At 41.7% G+C, this 26,145-nt stretch overlaps 1 protein-coding gene and 1 pseudogene across 2 annotated transcripts in view; both read left to right on the forward strand.

Moving 5' to 3' along the window:
* LOC311145067 (calcineurin-binding protein cabin-1-like) overlaps positions 1–13,514 on the forward strand; it is a 92,291-nt pseudogene extending 78,777 nt beyond the window's left edge. Inside the window, exons 29-32 of the transcript XR_014615572.1 lie at positions 5,384–5,654; positions 6,826–6,981; positions 7,099–7,295; positions 12,007–13,514. The product of XR_014615572.1 is annotated as a calcineurin-binding protein cabin-1-like (transcript). The remainder of the gene's footprint in view (positions 1–5,383; positions 5,655–6,825; positions 6,982–7,098; positions 7,296–12,006) is intronic.
* Positions 13,515–16,572: 3,058 nt separating this feature from the next.
* Positions 16,573–24,719, forward strand: LOC311145068 (T-box-containing protein TBX6L-like; the record flags this gene model as incomplete). The annotated part of the gene is made up of 10 exons (XM_084181251.1): positions 16,573–16,645; positions 17,921–18,064; positions 22,215–22,371; positions 22,497–22,599; positions 23,024–23,188; positions 23,323–23,469; positions 23,580–23,650; positions 23,767–23,855; positions 23,956–24,175; positions 24,284–24,719. The coding sequence occupies 10 exons, from the start codon at positions 16,573–16,575 to the stop codon at positions 24,717–24,719; spliced, it is 1,605 nt and encodes a 534-aa protein (XP_084037377.1).
* Between the last annotated feature and the right edge of the window lie 1,426 nt (positions 24,720–26,145).

Raw genomic sequence — 26,145 nt, forward strand, 5'->3', positions numbered from 1 at the left:
TTGGTGAAATGTGAAGGTTTAGACTCAGTGAAGATGTTGAGTGAAGGTGTCTTTCATCCCTCTCTGTACCCTGGTGCAGTGGAACAATTCTTGGTCAGCCTCGTAGCATGGTTCTGATTCACCCTGCATCCCACTGCTGGCTTACCTATGAAGCTAAGCAGGGTGGCTCCTGGTCGGTCCCTGGATGGGAGACTAGATGCTGCTGGGAAGTGCTGTTGGAGGCCCAGTAGGAGGCATTCTGTCCTCTGGTTTAAAAAAAATATCCCAATTCCCCAGGGCGGTGATTGGGGACATTGCCCTGTGTAAGGTGTCGTCTTTCGGATGGGACATTAAATGGGTGTCCTGACTCTGTGGTTACTACAGATCCCATGGCACTTATCGTAAGAGTAGGGGTGTCCTGGTGTCCTGGCTAATTTCCCAATCTGGCCCTCATACCATCATGGCCACCTAATCATCCCCCCTCTTCGCTGTAAAAGATTTGCGTGGAGAAAAGCACCAGGAATGGATGGCTTTCCCATAGAATTCTATTTAATATTTTGGGACAAAGTAGCGCCCCTATTTACACAAATGACAACACACGTCACTCAATTCAGTGCTTCCTAGTTCCATGTATCAAACAGTTATTTAAGTTCTATTAAAACCAGAAAAATCTGGAGAGTCCTCTGCTGCTTACAGACACATACGTTTAATAAATTGTGACAATAAAATTATAGTAAAGCTCATAAGCAATAGGATGGCAAAAGTCTTACCAGAGCTGATACTTATAAATCAAAAAGGGTTTATTAAAAATAGACACAAACAAATACGACAGGGCTGTAGTGGAGCAGGTTGAGAACTTCAAGTTCCTTGGTGTCCACATCACCAACAAACTATCATGGTCCAAACACACCAAGACAGTCGTGAAGAGTGCACAACAAAGCCTATTCCCCCTCAGGAGACTGAAAAGATTTGGCATGGGTCCTCAGATTCTCAAAAAGTTCTACGCCTGCACCATCGAGAGCATGCTGACTGGTTTCATCACTGCCTGGTATGGCAACTGCTCGGCCTCCGATCGCAAGGCACTACAGAGGGTAGTGCGTACGGCCCAGTACATCACTGGGGCCAAGCTTCCTGCCATCCAGGACCTCTATACCAGGCGGTGTCAGAGGAAGGCCCTAAAAATGGTCAAAGACTCCAGCCACCCTAGTCATAGACTTTTCTCTCTGCTACCGCACAGCAAGCAGTACCGGAGCGCCAAGTCTAGGTCCAAAAGGCTTCTTAACAGCTTCTACCCCCAAGCCATAAGACTCCTGAACAGCTAATCAAATGGCTACCCGGATTATTTGCATTGTCATCGTCCCCCACCCACCCCCTCCTTTACACTGCTGCCACTCTCTGTTTATTATCTATGCATAGTCACTTTCTCTACCTACATGTACATATATTATTATTTTTTATTATTATTATTATTTTTTTTACATATTACTTCAATTACCTCTACTAACCTTTGCCCCCACACATTGACTCTGTGTACCAGTACCCCCTGTATATAGCCTCACTACTGTTATTTTACTGCTGCTCTTTAATTATTTGTAATTCTATTTTTTACTTAACACTTATTTTTCTTAAAACTGCATTGTTGGTTAAAGGCTTAAGTAAGCATTTCACTGTAAGGTCTACACCTGATGTATTTGGCGCATATGACAAATACAATTTGATTTAATTTGTTTCAGTTTAATACAATACGCTAAGAAACAAGATATAGATTAATCAATAATGGCTGTTGATGCCGAAAAGGCTTTTGACCATCTTGAATGGCCTATTCTATTAAAAACTTAGGAAGCTTTCAACTTTCCATCTGAAATAATACATAAATAAAAATATTATATAAATGTCCTAAAGAAAAAATATACACAAATAATAAATCTGATGAAATTGCTTTAGAAAGGAGCACAAGACAGGGATGTCCTGTCTGACCCCTCCTGTTTGCACTGGCAATTGAACCGCTTGTAGAAATAATTAGACAGGCCCCAAACGTAACAGTTATCAGTATTGGTAAACATTAATATAAACTAAACTTATTTGCAGATTATCTCCTGATATACCTGACCAATATTGAAAACTATGCACCCCTTGCTAAAAAAAAAATCAGAATACTAAAAAATCTCAGAATAGAAAATGTACGTGGAATAAAACGAAATAATGGCAATAAGAAAAAGAATAAGTCATGAAATACTTAGGATGCTTAATAAGTGACAACAAACAACAAATATATAAAGGTAACTTTATCCTATTACTCAACAATATGAAAGCAGATCTAATTAAATGGAACAATCTTCCCATAAATCTTACAGGTATAATAAAGCTCTTCAGAATGGCATGGCTCGCAAAGTTTTTATATTTATTCTCGGTATTACCCCACCGAAGACATTCTTTAAAAAGTATACTCAGTCATAAGACTTAATATGGGCAAATAAAACTCATAAAATAAAAAGGAACATTTTACATCTTCCTAAGTCTGAGGGTGGTTTTAACCTTCCAGACTTGGAATTGTATCAGCTCGCTAAAGCTTTTACTTACACTAAAGAGGAACAATGGGTACATATTGAAGATGCGCATGCTCATCCCCAGAAAGTTTTTCACGTGTCTATTTCAACAGATAAAACTAAAAACAAGAACATCTTCATAGTTTTTTTTCTTTTTGTCATTTAGCAGACGCTCTTATCCAGAGCGACTTACAGTTAGTGAGTGCATACATTTTCATACTGGCCCACTGTGGGAAACGAACCCACAACCCTGGCGTTGCAAGCGCCATGCTCTACCAACTGAGCTACAGGGGACTTATAGTTAAGAACACTATAACAATATGGAAGAACATGACACGTTATTCTACAAGAACCAATATCACTCCCTAAAAGCACAACCCTATGGAACAATTTTAGGTTTGCTTTTCAGAATTCACCGATTTTAAATTGGTCCACATGGAAAACTAAAGGCATAGAAACCGTAAATGACTTGGAAATAGGAAATACATTTATTTCATTTACAGAATTATAAATCAATTTTGGACTGACCAATGTAGATATTTTCAAATACATGCAACTTAAACGTTTATATCACAACATTTCGATGTTAAATCTTTTCGACATTTACATTTTAGTAATTTAGCAGACGCTCTTATCCAGAGCCACTTACAGTTAGTGAGTGCATACATTTTTCATACTGGCCCCCCGTGGGAAACGAACCCACAACCCTGGCGTTGCAAGCGCCATGCTCTACCAACTGAGCTACGGGACATCAGAGCAAACTTGAGGGAATCATATTTGAGTCAGAAAAGGATATTCATATGATAGGTAAGATATACAAAACCTTGTAGAGAGCCTATCCAACTGATCATCTCTTAGGAAAAAAAATAAACAACTGATATTGGCACAAGATGGAGGGAATGTTGGAACATAACTAACAAAATGACAGTTATCAAAAATTCACACTTAATCCAGTATAAACTAATGTATATATTATTGATTATACAAGAGACAAAATTCACATTCTACAGCACAACGGCAGAGTCATGTCTTAAGTGTAAAACTAACAATGACTCAATAATCCATGCCTTCTGGGAATGCTATAGTCAAAAAGTTATGGTCGGAGCTAGAAAGTTGGCTGTCAGAACTATTACAATGTAAATGTACTTTTTAATCCGTCTGTCTGCATATTTCAAAACATGGCATATGAGGGTGCAGTGAGACACCCGTTGGGTTGGACAATACTTTTCTCGTCAATCATCTTGAAAAAAACGTATAGTTAACTGGAAATCAACCAATCCTCCATTGTTAACACAATGGAAAGGTCAAATGCTTTATTATCTAAATGTTGAAAATGCGTGGGTGACGGAAAGACACAAAATGGTGCAGTTTGTGGCCATGTGGCAGAGAGTGATGCGGGCACTGAAGATGGAAGTGTGAGCAGGCAGGTCTGGGTGTGATGTCGTTGGTTTGTGTGCGTCTGCATGCTGTCGTTTCGTATGTGTATGTTTAGTATTGTTAAAATTGTTTTTTGCTTCTAATACACCAGATGTACACTGAATGTACAAAACATTAGGAACACCTTCCTAATATTGAGTTTGCACCCCCATTTTGCCATCAGAACAGCCTCAATTCGTCAAGGCATGGACACTATAGTGTCGAAAGCGTTCAACGGGGTGCTGGCCCATGTTGACTCCCATGCTTCCCACAGCGGTCAAGTTGGCTGGATGTCCTTTGGTTGGTGGACCATACTTGATACACACGGGAAACTGTATGTCATAGAAAGAGCAGGTGTTCCTAATGCTTTGTACACTCAGTGTATGTCCTTGAACCGATTCTTTTAAAATCGCAGTGATAAGGATAATTTAGTCCGGTCGGCCTTCAACTTGATATGTAGCTAGCTATGGCCGTGCTTAGTAGTCACGTTGCCATAACCTGGACATGAGTCATGATACTATTATATACTCCTGTAAGTCATTATCAGTGCCCTGCCTCTAATTCCTCCTTCCCAGTTATCCAATGTCTCCCTCCTATTCGGCTACTTTTAAAAGAAGAGATGGTATTCAGTCCGATGCTCTCCTATTTCAGAGGGAAAACTGAACAGAAACTGTATTCATGCCGTTTGCCATTGGCTGTGTTCTTCCCGGTTGCCATGACAGCAGTTGTGGGAGCAGGGCGGTTGTTGTCACAGGTTGTTTGTGCAGCTCTTGTGTTTATGAGTGGTCCTCAAAACATGCATGGGAGAGTGGCAGGCAGGGGTGGAATGTAGTCCTGGAGTTGTGGTCCTGTGGTACCCAGGCTGACTCCACACACAACCGGGTCCACACAGAGAATTGCCAGAAGATACCGACCGTTAAGTTTGTTTACACTGAGCTCCACTGGAGTCAGAATGCAATCATGGTTACTTTAAGACGCAGTGGAGCCGGCGTCCCTGCATTGAAGTACGTTTTCTGACCCATATCTCGCACCGGCTCCACGTTGTCTTAATGTAACCATGATTGTGTTCAGACCACAGTGCAGTTCAGTATAAGTAAGCGTAACGGTAGAGTCGGTATCTTCTGGCAACACAGAGAAGTAAGCCTCAGACCCCCTGAGACCTCCACAGGACACTGCTCTAGCATAAAGCCAGCGTAATAGTAATGACGGTTATTTTTCTGTGTAAACAGTGAGATGGCATTGGCTATGATGACTCAACCTGTTTCTACGGTGGTTCTATGTCCAGCACATTTTCCCTCCAGGGAAGCGGATGTGCAGTTCTCAGTGTTCTGTCAGTGCTCCATCTACAGTATCTGTACAGGGGAAAGAAGATTCTACTGCAGATGGGCGCTCAAGGTCAGGCGCTCCTCGCCTTACTACCACACTGTCATTATCTTTTTCAGTCTGCTGGTGATGCCCCGACAACACCCAAGTACAGTAAGGATAACCGCGACATCTTCTTCCCTGCCTCTCTGCCAACCCCGGTCTTGCTCAGCCACACTGCCTGCCACCCTCTGTCCATCCAGATCCAGGACAGCCAAGACAAACTCCAGTACGAGCCCCTGGACAAGGTGCCCAGACCTCCAGCCAGCGGCTCCCACGAGCAGCCCCAGCACAGGAGAGCCCCCCTGCCTATCCACCCTGCTTCAACTATGGCCTTCCACCCTCAAACAGGTCAGTTTCATCTCTCAGTACATTTTTAAAAACACAACAGTAAAACTGCCTGGTCAGTTTGAAAACAGCCAAGTGGGTCTGTTTAAAGTATGCTGCTACAAAGAGGACAAGGTCATCAAACATTTAATTAAAATTGCGTAGATCCTCTTTGGAGAATATAGTGTAATGTGAATTGATTTGTAGCACCCACAGTAATTTCGCTGCAAACTGGTTGTGTTCACTGTGCTGTCTCTGCAGTTGATGATTCCCTGCGTGGCACCTGCTGCTCTAGGGGGATAAGGATAAATTAGACTTGTCAAAGCTGCTCTCTCTCTCTGTAATGATAACCAGCCAGCAGGGGGCACACTTGCCCACTCAGAGCTGTGTTATGTAACTACTGTACACTATGAACTGGTTGAATGGTTTCTGTTTTAGTAAATCACTTAAGTCTCCCTAGTACATAGTACATCTGACACTTACAGATGGAAGTGTTTGAAATAATGATCTGTCTTTAACTTGGAACACTGTTTTCCGGATGATACATTGTTTCTGTATGACACAATTGTGTCAAGCCTCTTTAGTTGACCATCCTGATTATTGAGTACATTAAATATTTAAGGATTCAAGGAGGATATCATCCACACGAGCACACACACACACAGACACATGTGTGAGGTTAAGGAGATCAGTGCTCAGCATCAGGCAGCTTGGCACTGAAATCTACCAATGGTTTCCCAGGCAACCTGAATGAAGAGGTCGGGTAGAGAGGGAGTGGGATTATTGTATTTGCTGTCAGTGCTGCCAGTGCTATTGTATGCTGCTACATGGGGATGTGATTCTCACAGGCAGGCAGGCATTACCCTCCCTCATATATCCCATCTGCCTCCAGCTTTCATTGTGGGGTCTGTTATGGCAGCCTGGAACAATATTTGAAACCAGTGGCTTTGTCTGTCTGTGTATAGAAATAATATTTATGTTCTAGTAAGCTCATGTTAATGTTGGCCATTGCAAACATTGTTGCTATAGTATAGTGCACTGCATACTGAATCAGTCTGAAATTGATTATTCTGCTAACCCCAGTTGTATGAGTGAGAGCTTGCCATCTTGTCCGTCTTCACTATGCTGGTGTGTGTGTTTGGATGCTGTATGGATTGTGACCCAGCCAGGTCATGTGATGTGGTTGTTTCTCCAGATGAACTTGAGGAGCCCCCAGAGGGACTGTCCTACAGACAGCAGGAGTCTCATCTGTGCCAACAGATGAAGCTGGCCACTGTGTCCCCAGGGCAGGAGGCTGCAGGCTGGCACCATGACGAGCCTGCTTCCTGTAGTACCACACATCCCTGCACCGGTAAGAACATTTACAACCAGGACATACCAAGAGGGAAAGTAAGAATTATATTAAGGTGGAGTAGAGGATATTTGTGAGACGTTGTCATAATGTTTCTCTATGTCCTCTGTTGTTCAGACCAGCAGCTGTATGGCAGCAGTGAGCAGTCCAAGATGTCGGACCCCAGTCGTGTCCGCTCCCGCATCCCCCCCAACATGCCAAAACTCTTCATCCCCTCCACCAAGTTCCCCCCCGAAATCACAGTCACCCCGCCTACACCCACCCTGCTCTCCCCCAAAGGAAGTATCTCAGAGGAAACCAAGCAGAGACTCAAGGTGCTTTCCCGCTTCCTCTCTATCTCTCTCTCTCTCTCTCTCTCCTTCTCTCTTTCTCCTTCTCTCTTTCTCCTTCTATCTCTCTATCAATTCCATCTATGTATCTATCTCTCTATCAATTCCATCTATGTATCTATCTCTCTATCAATTCCATCTATGTATCTATCTCTCTATCAATTCCATCTATGTATCTATCTCTCTATCAATTCCATCTATGTATCTATCTCTCTATCAATTCCATCTATGTATCTATCTCTCTATCAATTCCATCTATGTATCTATCTCTCTATCAATTCCATCTATGTATCTATCTCTCTATCAATTCCATCTATGTATCTATCTCTCTATCAATTCCATCTATGTATCTATCTCTCTATCAATTCCATCTATGTATCTATCTCTCTATCAATTCCATCTATGTATCTATCTCTCTATCAATTCCATCTATGTATCTATCTCTCTATCAATTCCATCTATGTATCTATCTCTCTATCAATTCCATCTATGTATCTATCTCTCTATCAATTCCATCTATGTATCTATCTCTCTATCAATTCCATCTATGTATCTATCTCTCTATCAATTCCATCTATGTATCTATCTCTCTATCAATTCCATCTATGTATCTATCTCTCTATCAATTCCATCTATGTATCTATCTCTCTATCAATTCCATCTATGTATCTATCTCTCTATCAATTCCATCTATGTATCTATCTCTCTATCAATTCCATCTATGTATCTATCTCTCTATCAATTCCATCTATGTATCTATCTCTCTATCAATTCCATCTATGTATCTATCTCTCTATCAATTCCATCTATGTATCTATCTCTCTATCAATTCCATCTATGTATCTATCTCTCTATCAATTCCATCTATGTATCTATCTCTCTATCAATTCCATCTATGTATCTATCTCTCTATCAATTCCATCTATGTATCTATCTCTCTATCAATTCCATCTATGTATCTATCTCTCTATCAATTCCATCTATGTATCTATCTCTCTATCAATTCCATCTATGTATCTATCTCTCTATCAATTCCATCTATGTATCTATCTCTCTATCAATTCCATCTATGTATCTATCTCTCTATCAATTCCATCTATGTATCTATCTCTCTATCAATTCCATCTATGTATCTATCTCTCTATCAATTCCATCTATGTATCTATCTCTCTATCAATTCCATCTATGTATCTATCTCTCTATCAATTCCATCTATGTATCTATCTCTCTATCAATTCCATCTATGTATCTATCTCTCTATCAATTCCATCTATGTATCTATCTCTCTATCAATTCCATCTATGTATCTATCTCTCTATCAATTCCATCTATGTATCTATCTCTCTATCAATTCCATCTATGTATCTATCTCTCTATCAATTCCATCTATGTATCTATCTCTCTATCAATTCCATCTATGTATCTATCTCTCTATCAATTCCATCTATGTATCTATCTCTCTATCAATTCCATCTATGTATCTATCTCTCTATCAATTCCATCTATGTATCTATCTCTCTATCAATTCCATCTATGTATCTATCTCTCTATCAATTCCATCTATGTATCTATCTCTCTATCAATTCCATCTATGTATCTATCTCTCTATCAATTCCATCTATGTATCTATCTCTCTATCAATTCCATCTATGTATCTATCTCTCTATCAATTCCATCTATGTATCTATCTCTCTATCAATTCCATCTATGTATCTATCTCTCTATCAATTCCATCTATGTATCTATCTCTCTATCAATTCCATCTATGTATCTATCTCTCTATCAATTCCATCTATGTATCTATCTCTCTATCAATTCCATCTATGTATCTATCTCTCTATCAATTCCATCTATGTATCTATCTCTCTATCAATTCCATCTATGTATCTATCTCTCTATCAATTCCATCTATGTATCTATCTCTCTATCAATTCCATCTATGTATCTATCTCTCTATCAATTCCATCTATGTATCTATCTCTCTATCAATTCCATCTATGTATCTATCTCTCTATCAATTCCATCTATGTATCTATCTCTCTATCAATTCCATCTATGTATCTATCTCTCTATCAATTCCATCTATGTATCTATCTCTCTATCAATTCCATCTATGTATCTATCTCTCTATCAATTCCATCTATGTATCTATCTCTCTATCAATTCCATCTATGTATCTATCTCTCTATCAATTCCATCTATGTATCTATCTCTCTATCAATTCCATCTATGTATCTATCTCTCTATCAATTCCATCTATGTATCTATCTCTCTATCAATTCCATCTATGTATCTATCTCTCTATCAATTCCATCTATGTATCTATCTCTCTATCAATTCCATCTATGTATCTATCTCTCTATCAATTCCATCTATGTATCTATCTCTCTATCAATTCCATCTATGTATCTATCTCTCTATCAATTCCATCTATGTATCTATCTCTCTATCAATTCCATCTATGTATCTATCTCTCTATCAATTCCATCTATGTATCTATCTCTCTATCAATTCCATCTATGTATCTATCTCTCTATCAATTCCATCTATGTATCTATCTCTCTATCAATTCCATCTATGTATCTATCTCTCTATCAATTCCATCTATGTATCTATCTCTCTATCAATTCCATCTATGTATCTATCTCTCTATCAATTCCATCTATGTATCTATCTCTCTATCAATTCCATCTATGTATCTATCTCTCTATCAATTCCATCTATGTATCTATCTCTCTATCAATTCCATCTATGTATCTATCTCTCTATCAATTCCATCTATGTATCTATCTCTCTATCAATTCCATCTATGTATCTATCTCTCTATCAATTCCATCTATGTATCTATCTCTCTATCAATTCCATCTATGTATCTATCTCTCTATCAATTCCATCTATGTATCTATCTCTCTATCAATTCCATCTATGTATCTATCTCTCTATCAATTCCATCTATGTATCTATCTCTCTATCAATTCCATCTATGTATCTATCTCTCTATCAATTCCATCTATGTATCTATCTCTCTATCAATTCCATCTATGTATCTATCTCTCTATCAATTCCATCTATGTATCTATCTCTCTATCAATTCCATCTATGTATCTATCTCTCTATCAATTCCATCTATGTATCTATCTCTCTATCAATTCCATCTATGTATCTATCTCTCTATCAATTCCATCTATGTATCTATCTCTCTATCAATTCCATCTATGTATCTATCTCTCTATCAATTCCATCTATGTATCTATCTCTCTATCAATTCCATCTATGTATCTATCTCTCTATCAATTCCATCTATGTATCTATCTCTCTATCAATTCCATCTATGTATCTATCTCTCTATCAATTCCATCTATGTATCTATCTCTCTATCAATTCCATCTATGTATCTATCTCTCTATCAATTCCATCTATGTATCTATCTCTCTATCAATTCCATCTATGTATCTATCTCTCTATCAATTCCATCTATGTATCTATCTCTCTATCAATTCCATCTATGTATCTATCTCTCTATCAATTCCATCTATGTATCTATCTCTCTATCAATTCCATCTATGTATCTATCTCTCTATCAATTCCATCTATGTATCTATCTCTCTATCAATTCCATCTATGTATCTATCTCTCTATCAATTCCATCTATGTATCTATCTCTCTATCAATTCCATCTATGTATCTATCTCTCTATCAATTCCATCTATGTATCTATCTCTCTATCAATTCCATCTATGTATCTATCTCTCTATCAATTCCATCTATGTATCTATCTCTGGCCACTTTCTATCTTCTCACCCTGTCTGTCAGTCAGACTAAACCCCTCCTGTTCCTGTCCCCTGTTCCTGTCCCCTGTTCCTGTCCCCTGTTCCTGTCCCCTGTTCCTGTCCCCTGTTCCTGTCCCCTGTTCCTGTCCCCTGTTCCTGTCCCCTGTTCCTGTCCCCTGTTCCTGTCCCCTGTTCCTGTCCCCTGTTCCTGTCCCCTGTTGTCTGTCCCCTGTTCCTGTCCCCTGTTCCTGTCCCCTGTTCCTGTCCCCTGTTGTCTGTCCCCTGTTCCTGTCCCCTGTTCCTGTCCCCTGTTCCTGTCCCCTGTTCCTGTCCCCTGTTCCTGTCCCCTGTTCCTGTCCCCTGTTCCTGTCCCCTGTTCCTGTCCCCTGTTCCTGTCCCCTGTTCCTGTCCCCTGTTGTCTGTCCCCTGTTCCTGTCCCCTGTTGTCTGTCCCCTGTTCCTGTCCCCTGTTCCTGTCCCCTGTTCCTGTCCCCTGTTCCTGTCCCCTGTTCCTGTCCCCTGTTCCTGTCCCCTGTTCCTGTCCCCTGTTCCTGTCCCCTGTTCCTGTCCCCTGTTCCTGTCCCCTGTTCCTGTCCCCTGTTCCTGTCCCCTGTTCCTGTCCCCTGTTCTCTGTCCCCTGTTCTCTGTCCCCTGTTGTCTGTCCCCTGTTCTCTGTCCCCTGTTCCTGTCCCCTGTTCTCTGTCCCCTGTTGTCTGTCCCCTGTTCCTGTCCCCTGTTGTCTGTCCCCTGTTCCTGTCCCCTGTTCTCTGTCCCCTGTTCTCTGTCCCCTGTTCCTGTCCCCTGTTCCTGTCCCCTGTTCCTGTCCCCTGTTCCTGTCCCCTGTTCCTGTCCCCTGTTCCTGTCCCCTGTTCCTGTCCCCTGTTGTCTGTCCCCTGTTCCTGTCCCCTGTTCCTGTCCCCTGTGCAGAACGTGATCCTGTCCTCCCAGTCGGCGGCCACAGTGAAGAAGGAGACGCTGAGCCAGCCAGCCCTGGAGGTGCAGGAGACCTCCAGCCAGGAGTCCTCTCTGGAGAGTGAATCAGACGATGGGGATGAGGAGGATGATTACATGGACATCTGAGCTACTGACCAGCTGTACCCCCCCCCCCCACCCCCTTGTCCCCTTCTCACAGCTACAAGAGTGAACAAACCCAGGCCACTCCTTTGAGCTAGACCTGACTAGCCTGCAATGCAATTGGCATCCTTGGCTGTGATTTATGCATCTTGCACAAGTAATGGGGACAAAAATTCGGCCTGCTTTTACTATATTTCAACTGCAGCTAAATCTTTGTTGGTGGGATGCAACATCCCACACTGAGGTACTTCAACATGATGATATGTGCCATGGCAACATGTTGCCAGCCAAGTTTTGTCCATACACATTGATATAAGAACCTAAACTGCAAGAAACCCACATTTGTATGTGACCTGTATTTTCATGGACACTACGATTTACTGAGGACCATCAGCTGCAAACCAGGCTTTTATATGGGCCTCCTAACGCAATGTTGAGGAACCTACTTCTCCAAAGCTTAATAACCTGTAGCAGATTGGATATGTTTACACTTCCACGTGTGATGTCTTTGATTTGTCTTTTGTTTGTTCTATTTTTGTACTTCATTGTTTCAAGTCTCGTTTGATTTTGTCCTTGTTCCTGTGTGGATTTGTAGCTTGGAGGAGTCTTTACCAGGAAGAGGTCCTGTCACCAGCATTGCTCAGGATAATAGACAGAGAGATGTTTTGGATTAGCCAGAATTAGCTTTTGTACATCATACTTAAAACATATATTCCAATGAGGCAACTCTTACAGGGTTCGGGTGTTTATTTAGCATTGGGGTCAAGTACACCTCCATTCTAGTCAATTTAGGAAACAAATTAAAATGTAACTAATTAATATGTAACATAACTTAATCAGTTGTGTTTCAGTTTATTTTCTGAATTTACTGGCATTGTAATGGAAGGTGTGGATGTTCCTAATTCAGACAAAATGCCTTCCCGCTGGATCAGTTTCGGTAAATATGTTAATTCTAAGTCAACTCGGAAAGGGGGATACCTAGTCAGTTGTACAGAAGAAGACAATATCATGTTTTTTACAGATTGTTTTCTATAAAACAAAGGATATTTACCGTATGTTTCTCGTGAATTGTCTATAACAATGCTTAGGAAGGAAGAAATTATGAATTAATAATTGTAAAGGACATCGCCCCAAACAAGTCTTGCTTGACTACCTGTAAATGGATGTTTGTATTTTTTTGGTGTAAAATACTGTTTTGTATTTCTACTGCTGAGCTTCTTATGGGAATGTATAATGGCTGAAAGGTGACTTTGGGTTCAAGGGTTTTCCTCTGCTTTTCAACCTTAGCTCAGGCTGGGGAGTTGTTGTTCTCTACATATTGACTTGCCACATTAAAGATGTCACAACAAAAATATACTTTATACACTCTTACCTGGTCTTTGCTCTTCAACACATATTTCCATTACTTACGTTTTCTGTTTATTTTCATATTTAGATTGAGTTTGAACTTCAACCTCTGGCAGCTGTAATGGTTATGTATTGGTTTCAATAGCTGTATGTATACAGTAGTTTAGACCAGTTGGCAAGACAACCTCAATGTCATTAAGTTCTACAGACTACAATTCCAGTCAAGTTAGACCTAAACAAAACAACCTGTGGCAGTGTCACTCTTTCCACCAACATGTCCCCTGTGTATCAATTATGTTTTCTCTCCACAAACTCCTCTAGCTGAGACCACCCTGTCTCTGACATTGTAGTCAAAGGGCTCGTACACTTTAGTGTGAAGTCTCTGTCACGAGGGAAGTCATTAGCCTTCATTAGCGACTTCCAGAAGTTTCTTCTGAAGTGCTGTGAATTTGTCATTTGCCCCTTTGTCAGGAAAGCTAAATTTGAGGTTTGTTTTCTTATGAGGTGGACCAAATGTGTGATCCCCCATCCCCTAGGTTGAAGTAGTGAGATCTGTCTTCTCCAAGCCTTGATAGGGCAGAGGGGGTTGGTAAGTGATTTGTTCAGTCTTTTCTGCCTTATCTGTCTGTCAGCAGGAAGAAGTTAACTACCTACCTACAGTCCAGTCCATAATTGGCACCCATGATAAAGATGAGCAAAAAATACAAAAATAAATAATACAAATACTGAGCTATAGTACATGCTATTTTTTGTTGTTGTTGAAATTATATTATTTTATACTAATGCAATTGCTCAGAGAAGGAAATATTGTTTAAAAGTTTTTTTTTTATTAGTGAAAAAGATCAGGGTCAAAATTATTGGCACTTCTGTTTTCAGTACTCCAGTACCCTATGAGGATAATGACACAGCCTTTTTCTCAAATGTTTTCAAGGTTTTCAATGGGGTGCAAGTCCGGAGACTGAGATGGCAATTGCAAAATGTACATTTTTATGGTCAATTATCAATTTCTTTGTAGATTTTGATGTGTTTGGGGTTATTGTTTCGCTGGAAGATCCACTTGTGGCCAAGTGTCAGCCTGCTGGCAGAGGCAACCAAGTTTTGGGCTAAAATGTCCTGGTACTTGGTAAAGTTCATGATGCCGTTGCCTTTAACAAGGGCCACAGGACCAGTGGAAGCAAAATACCCCCATAACATCAAAGATATTTTACTGTAGGTATGAGGCACTTTTCTGCATATGCTTCCGTTTTTCGACGCCAAACCCACCACTGGTGTACGTGGCCAAAAAGCTTGTTTTTCATGTAATCTGACTATAGCACCGCCTGGAGTTTAACAGCATTGGCACTTGGATTGGAACCAGTGCTATGCTCAGATAACATGAAAATACAGCTCTTTGACCACGCGCAGTAGTGGTGGGTTTGGTGTTGAAAAACGGAAGCTAAATCTCTTTGAGCAATTGTATTAGTATAAAATAATATAATTTCCCAATTCTTTGGCGCATACAATATAGCTCAGTATTAGTATTACTTATTTTTTTTGCTAATCTTTTACTAAGGGTGACAATAATTATGGGCCTGACAGTATATTATCTACTGTATTCATCCAAAGAAAGCAAATGTAATTCACCAAAACATTACATTTTAAACTAATCCCGAAGTGCTTCACTGACAGTTTTATTCCGTGCTCAGTGTTTTGCAGAGAAAAAGGGAGTGTTGTCACTATGCTAGATCAATCTATTCCTTTGAGAATGTATCCTGTGTTATTGTGCAGTCATCTTTAAGATTCACTGATTAAGAACATCATAGTCGTTATTGTTTATAGCTAAAACATTGAACTGCACTTGAGATGAAATCGTCAGCCAACAATCACAAAATTACTATGTAATAGCCCTGATGTCAGGTTTAACAAGTGTGTCTTTCCAGTATTTGAGGTGATGTACCGGTAGGCTGAATCAGAAGGGATTGGAGCTCCACTGACATCAGGTTGTCTTTAGCCAGCGACTGCTACCTATACAAACCCCTCAAAGTAACCAATTAAGGCATCAAAAGGGTATGCTGCATAGCTAATGTGGGCCAAAGGTGTGAGATTTCTCGTCGGCCCACTGCAGGGGCTCTTTATTGGGCTGGAGCAGAGCCGTCTGATCCTTGGGCCCGGCTGTGTATTGGCAGCTGTTAACTATTGAGCACAAGGGGATCTGCGCAGTTAAAGCAAATGGCCAGAGACTGACACCTGGGAGGTAGAGCATCAGTGGTAAAGGTTATCAGTGAGCAGACAGTGGCCCGGCCAGCGGCCCCGCCATAGACTGCACTGAGGACCAACACTTTGCAGGGAGGTTGGGCCCTAGTAGGCTCATCGGAGTGGGAGAACAGTCAAGACACATTAGCTCTATTGACACAAACTTGGCGACTGAGTTAATTTTTATATACTGTAAATTATTCATGTTTGCCTTCTCTGAATCTCTATGCCATGTCTGCTATGGCAATGGTATCACTTTCTACAACTTTATTACATCCAGTGTAGAGATCATGTTAGGGATGGTTTTTATTCCTCTTTTCATACATTATGTTGAGAATAAAGGGAATATTTATGTAGTTTGACATATTTTGTCATAGATCTACAACCCAGTGATTCAGTGTTGACTCATTGAAATCATTCATAAACATTGAATAACGGCTCTTTGGGCCACTTCACTGTGTGATTATAGTTAGCTACACTAGTTCTTAACTCAGTCATTGTCTTCAAGGCCACAATTCCCCTGATGTGTTGCCCAAAGAGCAGCTGTAAAATATAACAGTAGACCCTCACCTGCCACCCTGACTCTGGCCTGTATCCTCTGCCACGTACAGCAGCCTGGCTATCACCTCCACTGCGTAATGGGATTGACACCGCCACTGCTGAAATGTACACCTTAGCTCTGAAAGTGACACGCTCACATTAGACTTCCCTGTAAGCCTTTAAACTGTGATTACTTAAAATATTCCACATCAAAATTGGTCCCTTCTCCAATTCCTGAAATAGCCACACTCTTGTAATCACACAAAGAGCTGTGCCTTCCTTGTTTTGATATCCCATGACATGGCTCTGAGCTCTCGAGAGGGAGACAGCACAAGAGGCCCTGGGAATATGCATTTGCCCTCAGAAGTGCAAGGTGAGGAGAGCAACACTGAACCTGTGATTAATAACTCCTCAGCAACAATTGCTTTCACATATAAGGAGAATGAAACCACATCACACTTCCTAAAGCTCAGAGTGCTACTAGCAGGCTGGCCCTCTATGCAGGGTGATTGGTGGAACCAGTTATGCATACTGCATCTGTCTTTTCTCCCTCCAAAATAGCCCTTTAGAGTCAACGTGAGGACCTGTGGTGTGAAAATCCAATGCAGGTCTCTCTGAGTGGGTCTGTTTGGAGTAATGGGACAAATATACATTGACTCAACATGGGCTCTTTCAACTAGCTAGTCAATATTCTCACAGCCCAGGCTTTCTAGTTGTAAACCTCTCCTGAGGCGTGTTTAACTGCTGTTCCTTAGAGGGATGTTTCTCTAGTTGCCTGGTTTAATACAGCCATTTCCAAAGGACTAACTTTATGACCCTTTTAAGGTATCAAGATCCATTTAGTATCATTCTAGTATTCCTCACAAATGGGGTTCCATACTTACTGTATGGTCTCCCACATGATAACTTAGGCTTCAGTAGAGGCTGCAGGGAGGACAACTCATAATAATGGCTGGAATGGAGTCAATGGAATGGCATCAAACACATGGAAACCATGTGTTTGATGTATCTGATACCATTCCACCAATTACGCTCCAGCCATTACCACGAGCCCATCCTCCCCAATTAAGGTGCCACCAACCTCCTGTGATAGGCTTATATACAGATTCACAGACGCAAATTACAAAGAAAATAGGGCTCACAATAATACTATGGAAACTTGGAGCATACAATACTACCACTGGAGGCACTGTATGCAATATGCACATATAAGCATACAATGAGAGAGACTGACTAATTGTATAGGGATTGTTTGAAAACTGCTTGATTTTGTAGGACAAAGCTGAGTGAGACATTATTTTTAGTCACTGTAGCTGAAGAAAGCTTGTAGATCTATTGAGGGTATTTGAGGTACTTTAAGTGCCAGAGGAAGCAGAGATGACAGAGGAGGAACTCTGCTGAAGTGCTGCGAATGGTTCTCCGTTTAGCATTTGTTTAGCCTGTGGTAACAGAGGTGAATACAGGAGGAGACATAGCCAATGGACATTTGTGGATTTGCCTGGACGATGGCAATTGTGGGAGGGAGGGCTCCTTTGGAATGGAGGGGAGGTTGTGCCTGGCCTTCATTCTGTCTCTGCCTCTGTCTCTTTCAAGCTGTGGTGTCTTGGCTCTGGGGTGCTAACTGACTGTTAATTTCTGGCCCTTACAGTGCCTCTCCGCATGGAGAAACTGGGGCCTAGGGGAAACTGCCGTGATGAGATTATCTATCGGAGCATTGTCCTGTCTAGACAGATCAATACACAACCCCAGGGCACTGCCTCCAGTCCCAACACCCAACATGGCTCACCCCCAGGTAAGACTCACCTGGAGAAAGACACCGGTATTATTGTAAGTTATCAGACCATTATAGGTTTATTGGTCCCTGACACACTCCTCACTTTCTCCGATGGAGAATGAAACATGGCAGAGACCCTGTTTGGGCAAGATTTAGTCATTGATTCAACCAATAGTGCATATGATAAACGTATGACACGTTGTGTGTATTTTACATTTACATTTTAGTCATTTAGCAGACGCTCTTATCCAGAGCGACTTACAGTTAGTGAATACATATATTATAATTTTTTTTATACTGGCCCCCCGTGGGAATCGAACCCACAACCCTGGCGTTGCAAACGCCATGCTCTATCAACTGAGCTACATCCCTGCCGGCCATTCCCTCCCCTACCCTGGACGACGCTTGGCCAATTGTGCGCCGCCCATGAGTCTCCCGGTCGCGGCCGGCTGCGACAGAGCCTGGATTCGAACCAGGATCTCTAGTGGCACAGTTAGCACTGCGATGCAGTGCCTTAGACCACTGCGCCACTCAGGAGACTATAGTTATGTTATAACTGTGTTGGAAGAATGAATCAAGATGGGATAGCATTTCTTAAATTGTATTGTCAGGGAAGCACACAAGTTCAAAGTGATGTTCATTCAACATACCTTATTTTGATAATCATAAAAAAAGTAATTAAAGGTACAATCAGCAATAGTTACTGCTGTTCAATGGTAATTTCAATCAATTATATATACCCATTCATTTTGGAAGAATATAATTTGCCTCATGAGCTGTCTTACCCAATCAAAATCCAAAATATAAGGTTACTCCATTGTTTGTGAACAATGTATTTTGTAAACAAGCAATATATAGCTTCAGATATGTTCAAAACTATAATGTTGATCTCATGAACTGTCACTCCTTGCATTCATAGCTCCATCTATGAATTTGAGAATGGTTACATTTCTCCAGCCCCATCCCTCAGCATTATAGCAAACAAAGTGTCTGGGCTGGCATTTGGCAAAAACATGAATTAAGGATTGTGACAAGGGTTGCAAAGGGAGGGTATACATATACACTACCGTTCAAAAGTTTGGGGTCACTTAGAAATGTCCTTGTTTTCCATGAAAACATACATGAAATTAGTTTGAATAGGAAACATAGCAAAATGAATAGGAAATGTAGTAATTGACAAGGTTAATTGAAATAATAATTGTGTCCTTCAAACTTTGCTTTCGTCAAAGAATCCTCCATTTGCAGCAATTACAGCCTTGCAGACCTTTGGCATTCTAGTTGTCAATTTGTTGAGGTAATCTGAAGAGATTTCACCCCATGCTTCCTGAAGCACCTCCCACAAGTTGGATTGGCTTGATGGGCACTTCTTACGTACCATACGGTCAAGCTGCTCCCACAACAGCTCAATAGGGTTGAAATCCGGTGACTGTGCTGGCCACTCCATTATAGACAGAATACCAGCTGACTGCTTCTTTCCTAAATAGTTATTGCATAGTTTGGAGCTGTGCTTTGGGTCATTGTCCTGTTGTAGGAAGAAATTGGCTCCAATCAAGCGCCGTCCACAAGGGAATGGCATGGCGTTGTAAAATGGAGTGATAGCCTTCCTTCTTTAAGATCCCTTTTACCCTGTATAAATCTCCCACTTTACCACCACCAAAGCACCCCCAGGCCACCACCATGCTTGACAGATGGCATCAAGCACTCCTCCAGCATCTTTTCATTTGGTCTGCGTCTCACAAATGTTCTTCTTTGTGATTGGAACACCTCAAACTTCGATTCGTCTGTCCATTTTTCCAATCTTCCTCTGTCCAGTGTCTGTGTTCCTTTGCCCATCTTAATCTTTTATTTTTATTGGCCAGTCTGAGATATGGCTTTTTCTTTGCAACTCTGCCTAGAAGGTCAGCATCCCGGAGTCGCCTCTTCACTGTTGACGTTGAGACTGGTGTTTTGCAGGTACTATTTAATGAAGCTGCCAGTTGAGGACCTGTGAGGCGTCTGTTTCTCAAACTAGACACTCTAATGTATTTGTCCTCTTGCTCAGTTGTGCACCAGGGCCTCCCACTGCTCTTTCTATTCTGGTTAGAGCCAGTTTGCGCTGTTCTGTGAAGGGAGTAGTACACAGCGTTGTACGAGATCTTCAGTTTCTTGGCAATTTCTCGCATGGAATAGCCTTAATGTCTCAGAACAAGAATAGACTGGCGAGTTTCAGAAGAAAGTTATTTGTTTCTGGCCATTTTCAGCCTGTAATCGAACCCATATTTGCTGATGCTCCAGATACTCAACTAGTCTCAAGAAGGCCAGTTGTATTGCTTCTTTAATCAGCACAACAGTTTTCAGCTGTGCTAACATAATTGCAAAAGGGTTTTCTAATGATCAGTTAGCCTTTAAAAATGATAATCTTGGATTAGCAAACACAACGTGCCATTGGAACACAGGACTGATGGTTGCTGATAATGGGCCTCTGTACGCCTATGTAGATATTCCATTACAAATCAGCCGTTTCCAGCTACAATAGAAATTTACAACATTAACAATGTCTACACTGTGTTTCTGATCAATTTGATGATATTTTAATGGAATTTTTTTTTGCTTTTCTTTCGAAAACAAGGACATTTCTAAGTGACCCCAAACTTTTGAACGGTAGTGTATATTACTGGAAACTTTCAAAGTTTATCAGTAAACTAACGCATTTTGGTATCTTTCAAGACATCTAGTGGCCTTTTTGGGTACTTCTGATTATCACATTTACATTTTACATTTACATCATTTAGCAGACGCTCTTATCCAGAGGTGTCACAGGTGTCTAATTATCTCTGGCCCTCTGTGCGTAATGTAAAACATTATCCCAACTTAGTAAATACCATTGGTGTTTAATATGAGGGTTTCAGCATGAAATATCATTTTATATTATTGTTTACTATGTCAATATGTGTTTGTTGTCAATGATTTGCCGTCAAACTGGTGGCGGTTGTGAAAACATTTATAGTTGGAAGAGTTGCAGAGTTCATTGCACATAAAATATTGCTTTTTTAATTATTAGGCTATTTTCTCTTGAACCATATGGTCTATCTACAAGAGACTGATGGACAATATGGACACAGATATAATAAATGAATACTATATATGAATACATTTTCTAAAAAAGTTATTCAAGTATAAACTACCAAAGTTACGATAGATTGCCATAGATTTTCTGTTAATTACCAAAATAAATGGTAAATTATCAGTAGCTTTACAACCCTAATTGTGACTCAAATGTTCTATTTTGTGAGGGTTGATCTCATTTGAAATGGATCAATTCCCTGAACTTGTATTAGCTATGTCAAATTAATTATAATGGCTTTTTTACCACATTGCATGAGGACACTAAATGGACTTTCTGTGTGTGATTACGTCTGTGTGAATGATATTTACACAGATTTTGGTGCCGCTGCAGGCCCCGTTCTCCAGTGGGGAAGCCCGTCCATATTTGTTTAAAAGTCTCTTAGCAGTTAATAAAGATGCATTTCCTCCGTCCCCCTTCCTGTGGGGACGGTATCAAGGCCCTGTTAAGTCCCTTTGATTTCCACAACCCTCCAATCACAGTGGGACATTGACTCATCATTGTGCCACTTCAAAGCCTGGGAATGGCTCTCTCTTCTGGCCACTCCCACCCCTGGGATCCCCTTAAAAGTCAGGGACACCTTGTCCTCCAGTTGAACAGTTCTAGAGTGCCCGAAGTGATTGCTGTTAGAACACTATTGCATCTACCACCCCTCAATGTATGCTTCCGGCACCAGTGGAATATACTGAAAGCTCAAGACAGATGTGCAGCACCAAGGAGGGACTGTGAACTACTTTGGATAGCACTGATACATTATATTTTTGGTGCACCTCTTCTTGTTGCATCAACTCGTCTAAAGAATGCAGTCCATCAGAGGTGAGTGTTGGTCCTCAAGCTCCTTTTTGTCATCAAACCTCCCTTGGATTCCCAATGGACATCACACATTCAAATCATAAGCTCTCAATGTCTATATCAATAGTTTGGGTTGTATCCTTAGTCCACTCTGTGTATGTGAAATTTTCCTCTTTACCCCGGCCTATTTAGTTCTCATCTTGGTCGGCTAGTCATCCATCAGTTTTGGTTTATGACTGTGTCTTAATGATGGTTTCCACATCTACATCCTAGACATGAAGTCCAACTTTATTGCTCCACCCTCGTCCTCTATTCCCGGTGGTCCCGATGCCTATCACCAAGGCAACATCAGGATGACTCTGGAGGACCCAGAACTCTGGAAGTCTTTCCATGAAATTGGAACAGAGATGATTATCACTAAACCGGGCAGGTAAGATAACCACAACTTCCAATTCTATCTGCCATGATCAATTACAATGTACTTGATCGAAAATGCTTCAAGAAATATAATTTTTTGTGGACTGTCATGATAATGATTATCCTTGTATTTTACAGGAGAATGTTTCCACACTGTAAAATCAACCTTTCTGGGCTGATGCCTTGTTCCAAGTACATCTTGTTGGTTGACATGGTTCCTGTGGATGGTTTCAGGTATAAGGTAAGAAGCTTTTGCATGTTTGCACTTTAATACATATCCATTGTCTTTCATGAGCAAAATAATGAAATTTTACATTTAGCTATGACACATCCCTGGCTTGTATAAAACAATCTTGACATAAGCAAACATTAGCGATAGCTTTTCTCCAATGGCCAGCATCTCCAGACGAGACCCAGCTCCACTCCACCCTCTGCTCATCACCCCTCTGACATTGGACATCAAAGGACATTATCTCTTCCTGTTGTTCTATCCCCTGCTGTTTGCCCACTGTATTACTCCCACTCTCTGTGGGTGGTGCAAGCCAAACTATCTCTCTTTTAGCCTCCTAAAGTTAGGCAGGGAGCCTCTGAAAATCACCTCACCCCCCTTGTATGACAGATAAACTTTATTCATGTATTTACTCAATTTCTCGGTCTCCTTCCAGTGGAATAAAGAGAAATGGGAAGTGGCTGGGAAGGCGGAGCCACAGCCCCCTTGTCGGACGTACCTGCATCCAGACTCTCCAGCCCCTGGGAGCCACTGGATGAAACAGACCGTCTCCTTCCTCAAGCTCAAGCTTACCAACAACACTCTGGACCAGCATGGCCATGTAAGAAGGCATTGTCAAGCTCTGTAATAATAGATATAGACTTCTTCTATAGAGCGTTGGAAAATGATTTTACTTTGATGACATTAACTGTTGTTCCAGTGACTAAGCTAAGTGTGCATCTCTATCCCTTTCAGATCATTTTGCACTCCATGCATCGCTACCACCCGCGCTTCCACATTGTCCAGGCAGACGACATGTACAGTGTACGCTGGAGTGTCTTCCAGACCTTTACCTTCCCTGAGACCTCCTTCACCTCCGTCACTGCTTACCAGAACACTAAGGTCAGTCTCACTGCAGTCACTGGCACAGCAGGGCACTACCCTTTTATTTACCCAAGCAAGCATCTGGTAACAAGTCCCTAGGTGTTTAAACCAAATATTTTCTCCCCTAGATAACCAAGCTGAAGATTGACCACAACCCATTTGCAAAAGGCTTTCGAGACGAAGGAACTAATACAAAAAGGTATATAGAATTGTTATTATAACTACTTTTCTATTTCACTCTATTTATTTTATATTTTATGCTTGTCTTGAATATAAGTGTACTAATGATCGGTTCTATTATCTTTCCCACTGCAGGCGTGCTAACAGAAACCCAGCCTGCCCAGAGAAGAAAGCAAAGAAAATTGATTGTCTAAGCAGAGAGTCAGATGAGGACAGCCCTCCTGGTATTGGCTTTCACCACTTGGTGACCAAACTACTCATCCCTTCGTGTAGAGATTGTTATTCTCTGAGCTTAGTGGGTCTGATGTCATGTCTGTTTTTCAGACTTCCGCAGGTCATCATATGAGGGATACGAAGGAGAGCAGGCAGAACTCCCTAAAACCAAAGAGGAGGAAGTGGTGAAAGAGGAGCGCTACTCCCCCTGGGGGCCTGAGAGGGAGCATGGCCACCACGTCCGGACAGACTCACCCCCTGGACCTGACACCAGGGAAATGTACAATGCAGAGCAGCTAGTACCAGCCCCAGCTTCATACCAGCCTTACAGGTAGGCACCACAGCATACTGTCTGTCATGTTCATTATGCTGTATATCTCACTGCCACATTGTCATCAAAGCAGATAACACTGACCACCACCCTGCCTTCTCTCCTCAGGTTCCATGAATACGGGAAGTCTCCATCTCCCTCCTCCAGCATAGGCAGCAGCAATGGGGGTTCTGGACGGGCCAGCTTTGAGTCCAGAGTCCCTGATGTAGCCACAGTCCCAGACCATGAAGCCTCCAAGCCCTCTACCCATGAGATTGGACCATCTCCCTGTGGACCCCAACCCCCGGCAGGACATCCCCAGGACTACACAGCGGTGCTCAACATGGCCCAGGCAGGCAAGCCAGGGGTCCTCAGCCACCACATCTACACCCCTTACAGCGCCGAGCAGACCCTGGGCCAGTGGAGCGGCCCCAGCCCTGTCCAGTACCCTCCCCCTCACCACCTGCCTGCTGACTACAGTACCCCGGCTGTTCACCATGGATATCACCATGGCAATGTGGCTGAGTGGAGCCAGTACCCACTCTTCTCCTACTCGTGCTGGTGAAACAATTTCCTCACAGTTTCTCCCAAAAGAGAAGGACTGCAGTCTCACAAGTGACTCAGCGAGACCTCATAAATGCTACTATGCCGTCATACCTGTGTTTCCTCTGTCCCAAGTCCAGCATCACACCCTGCTGACTGCTGATCCAGAGCTCACGGCCATGCTACTGTATGCTGGGGCTGAAAGTGAAGCACCTGGGTCAGGAGAAACGCCAACCAGCAGAGAGGATACCGGAGTGGAACAGAGACAATATGCTTCAGAATGACCGCCAGAGTAGTGGTGTGGACTGGTCTGATATCACAGCTGGCTTTAGGCCTAAGGCCTGAAAAATGTATGCGTTCCTCCCAATGAGATGTGTGTGTTTATTGCTGAATTGTCTATTTATTTAGTGTTTGGATTTAGTTTCTCCCTGGTAAATATTTTTGTAAAAAATATAAAATGTTTGTGTGTAATAAATTGCTTTACTGATATGTTAATGTGATCTGTATGGAATTAAAGAATCAATAAGTTATAACTGTTTTTCACTGTTTTCTTCAAAGCTAACAAAGCATTAATTTACTTGGGGCCTGGCACATTGTAGTCCATGACACTATAGCAGTCAATGCACCTTTTAAAGGCATTTTCCCCAACGTTTGTGGAGATCGCATTTATGGTCAACTCTGCGCATGTCGGCTCAAGCGTAAATTACCTTTAAAAAAGTATGTTATAGTGCGCTGCGCTATAACGCGCCTTCAATTGAATCTGGGCCTAGATCAATTTCTCTTCTTGGGATATTAGGGTGGAAGACAAATAGTTTCCACTGGCTGTTTTCTTTGAGTTCAGTCCTCTCAGAATTTATTATTGGCGTCAGATTTTGAGGTAAAAATGTGTGACCTAATGCAAGTCCAGGTTGATAGGATGTAGAATTAAGGATGGTACATTCATTTTATCCACACTCCATAACCTTGTTCACCTCATTACTCATGTACTCATTACAACACATCTGTGTCTTTGCACTTTTGAAAACCCCATAGCAACACTTCCTACATTAGTGTTTGTTTGTATTTTCCCTTTGTTGACCTAACGAGGACCACACTCCGGTTTCCTTTGGCTCAGCATGCATTAAAGACCCTGCACTATTGTGCCTCTGGCCAGGGGAGTGACTTTACCTGCTGAGGTTTACCCACTTGCGTAATAAAACATGCCACGGTCATCTTTCTCCCTCTGAACGAGCGTTAAAGAGCATGAAAATGGGGGGCAGTTGGCTTCCTTTCACAGCAGCAAGCACAGCGCAGCCTGATGGCCCCTTTTCAACGGACGTCAGCTGCTAATGACTGCCGTAAAGTCAGGGAGGGAGGGTGGGAGTCGTCCTCCAGGGGACAATGCTGCCAAGGGCTTTTACTCAGCTCAATTCATTAGTAGGCTCTTTGTGACATTAGTGGGGCAAATC

Source organism: Coregonus lavaretus (assembly GCF_964263955.1).
Source record: "Coregonus lavaretus genome assembly, chromosome: 17".
In the NCBI taxonomy this organism is placed as follows: Eukaryota; Metazoa; Chordata; class Actinopteri; order Salmoniformes; family Salmonidae; genus Coregonus; species Coregonus lavaretus.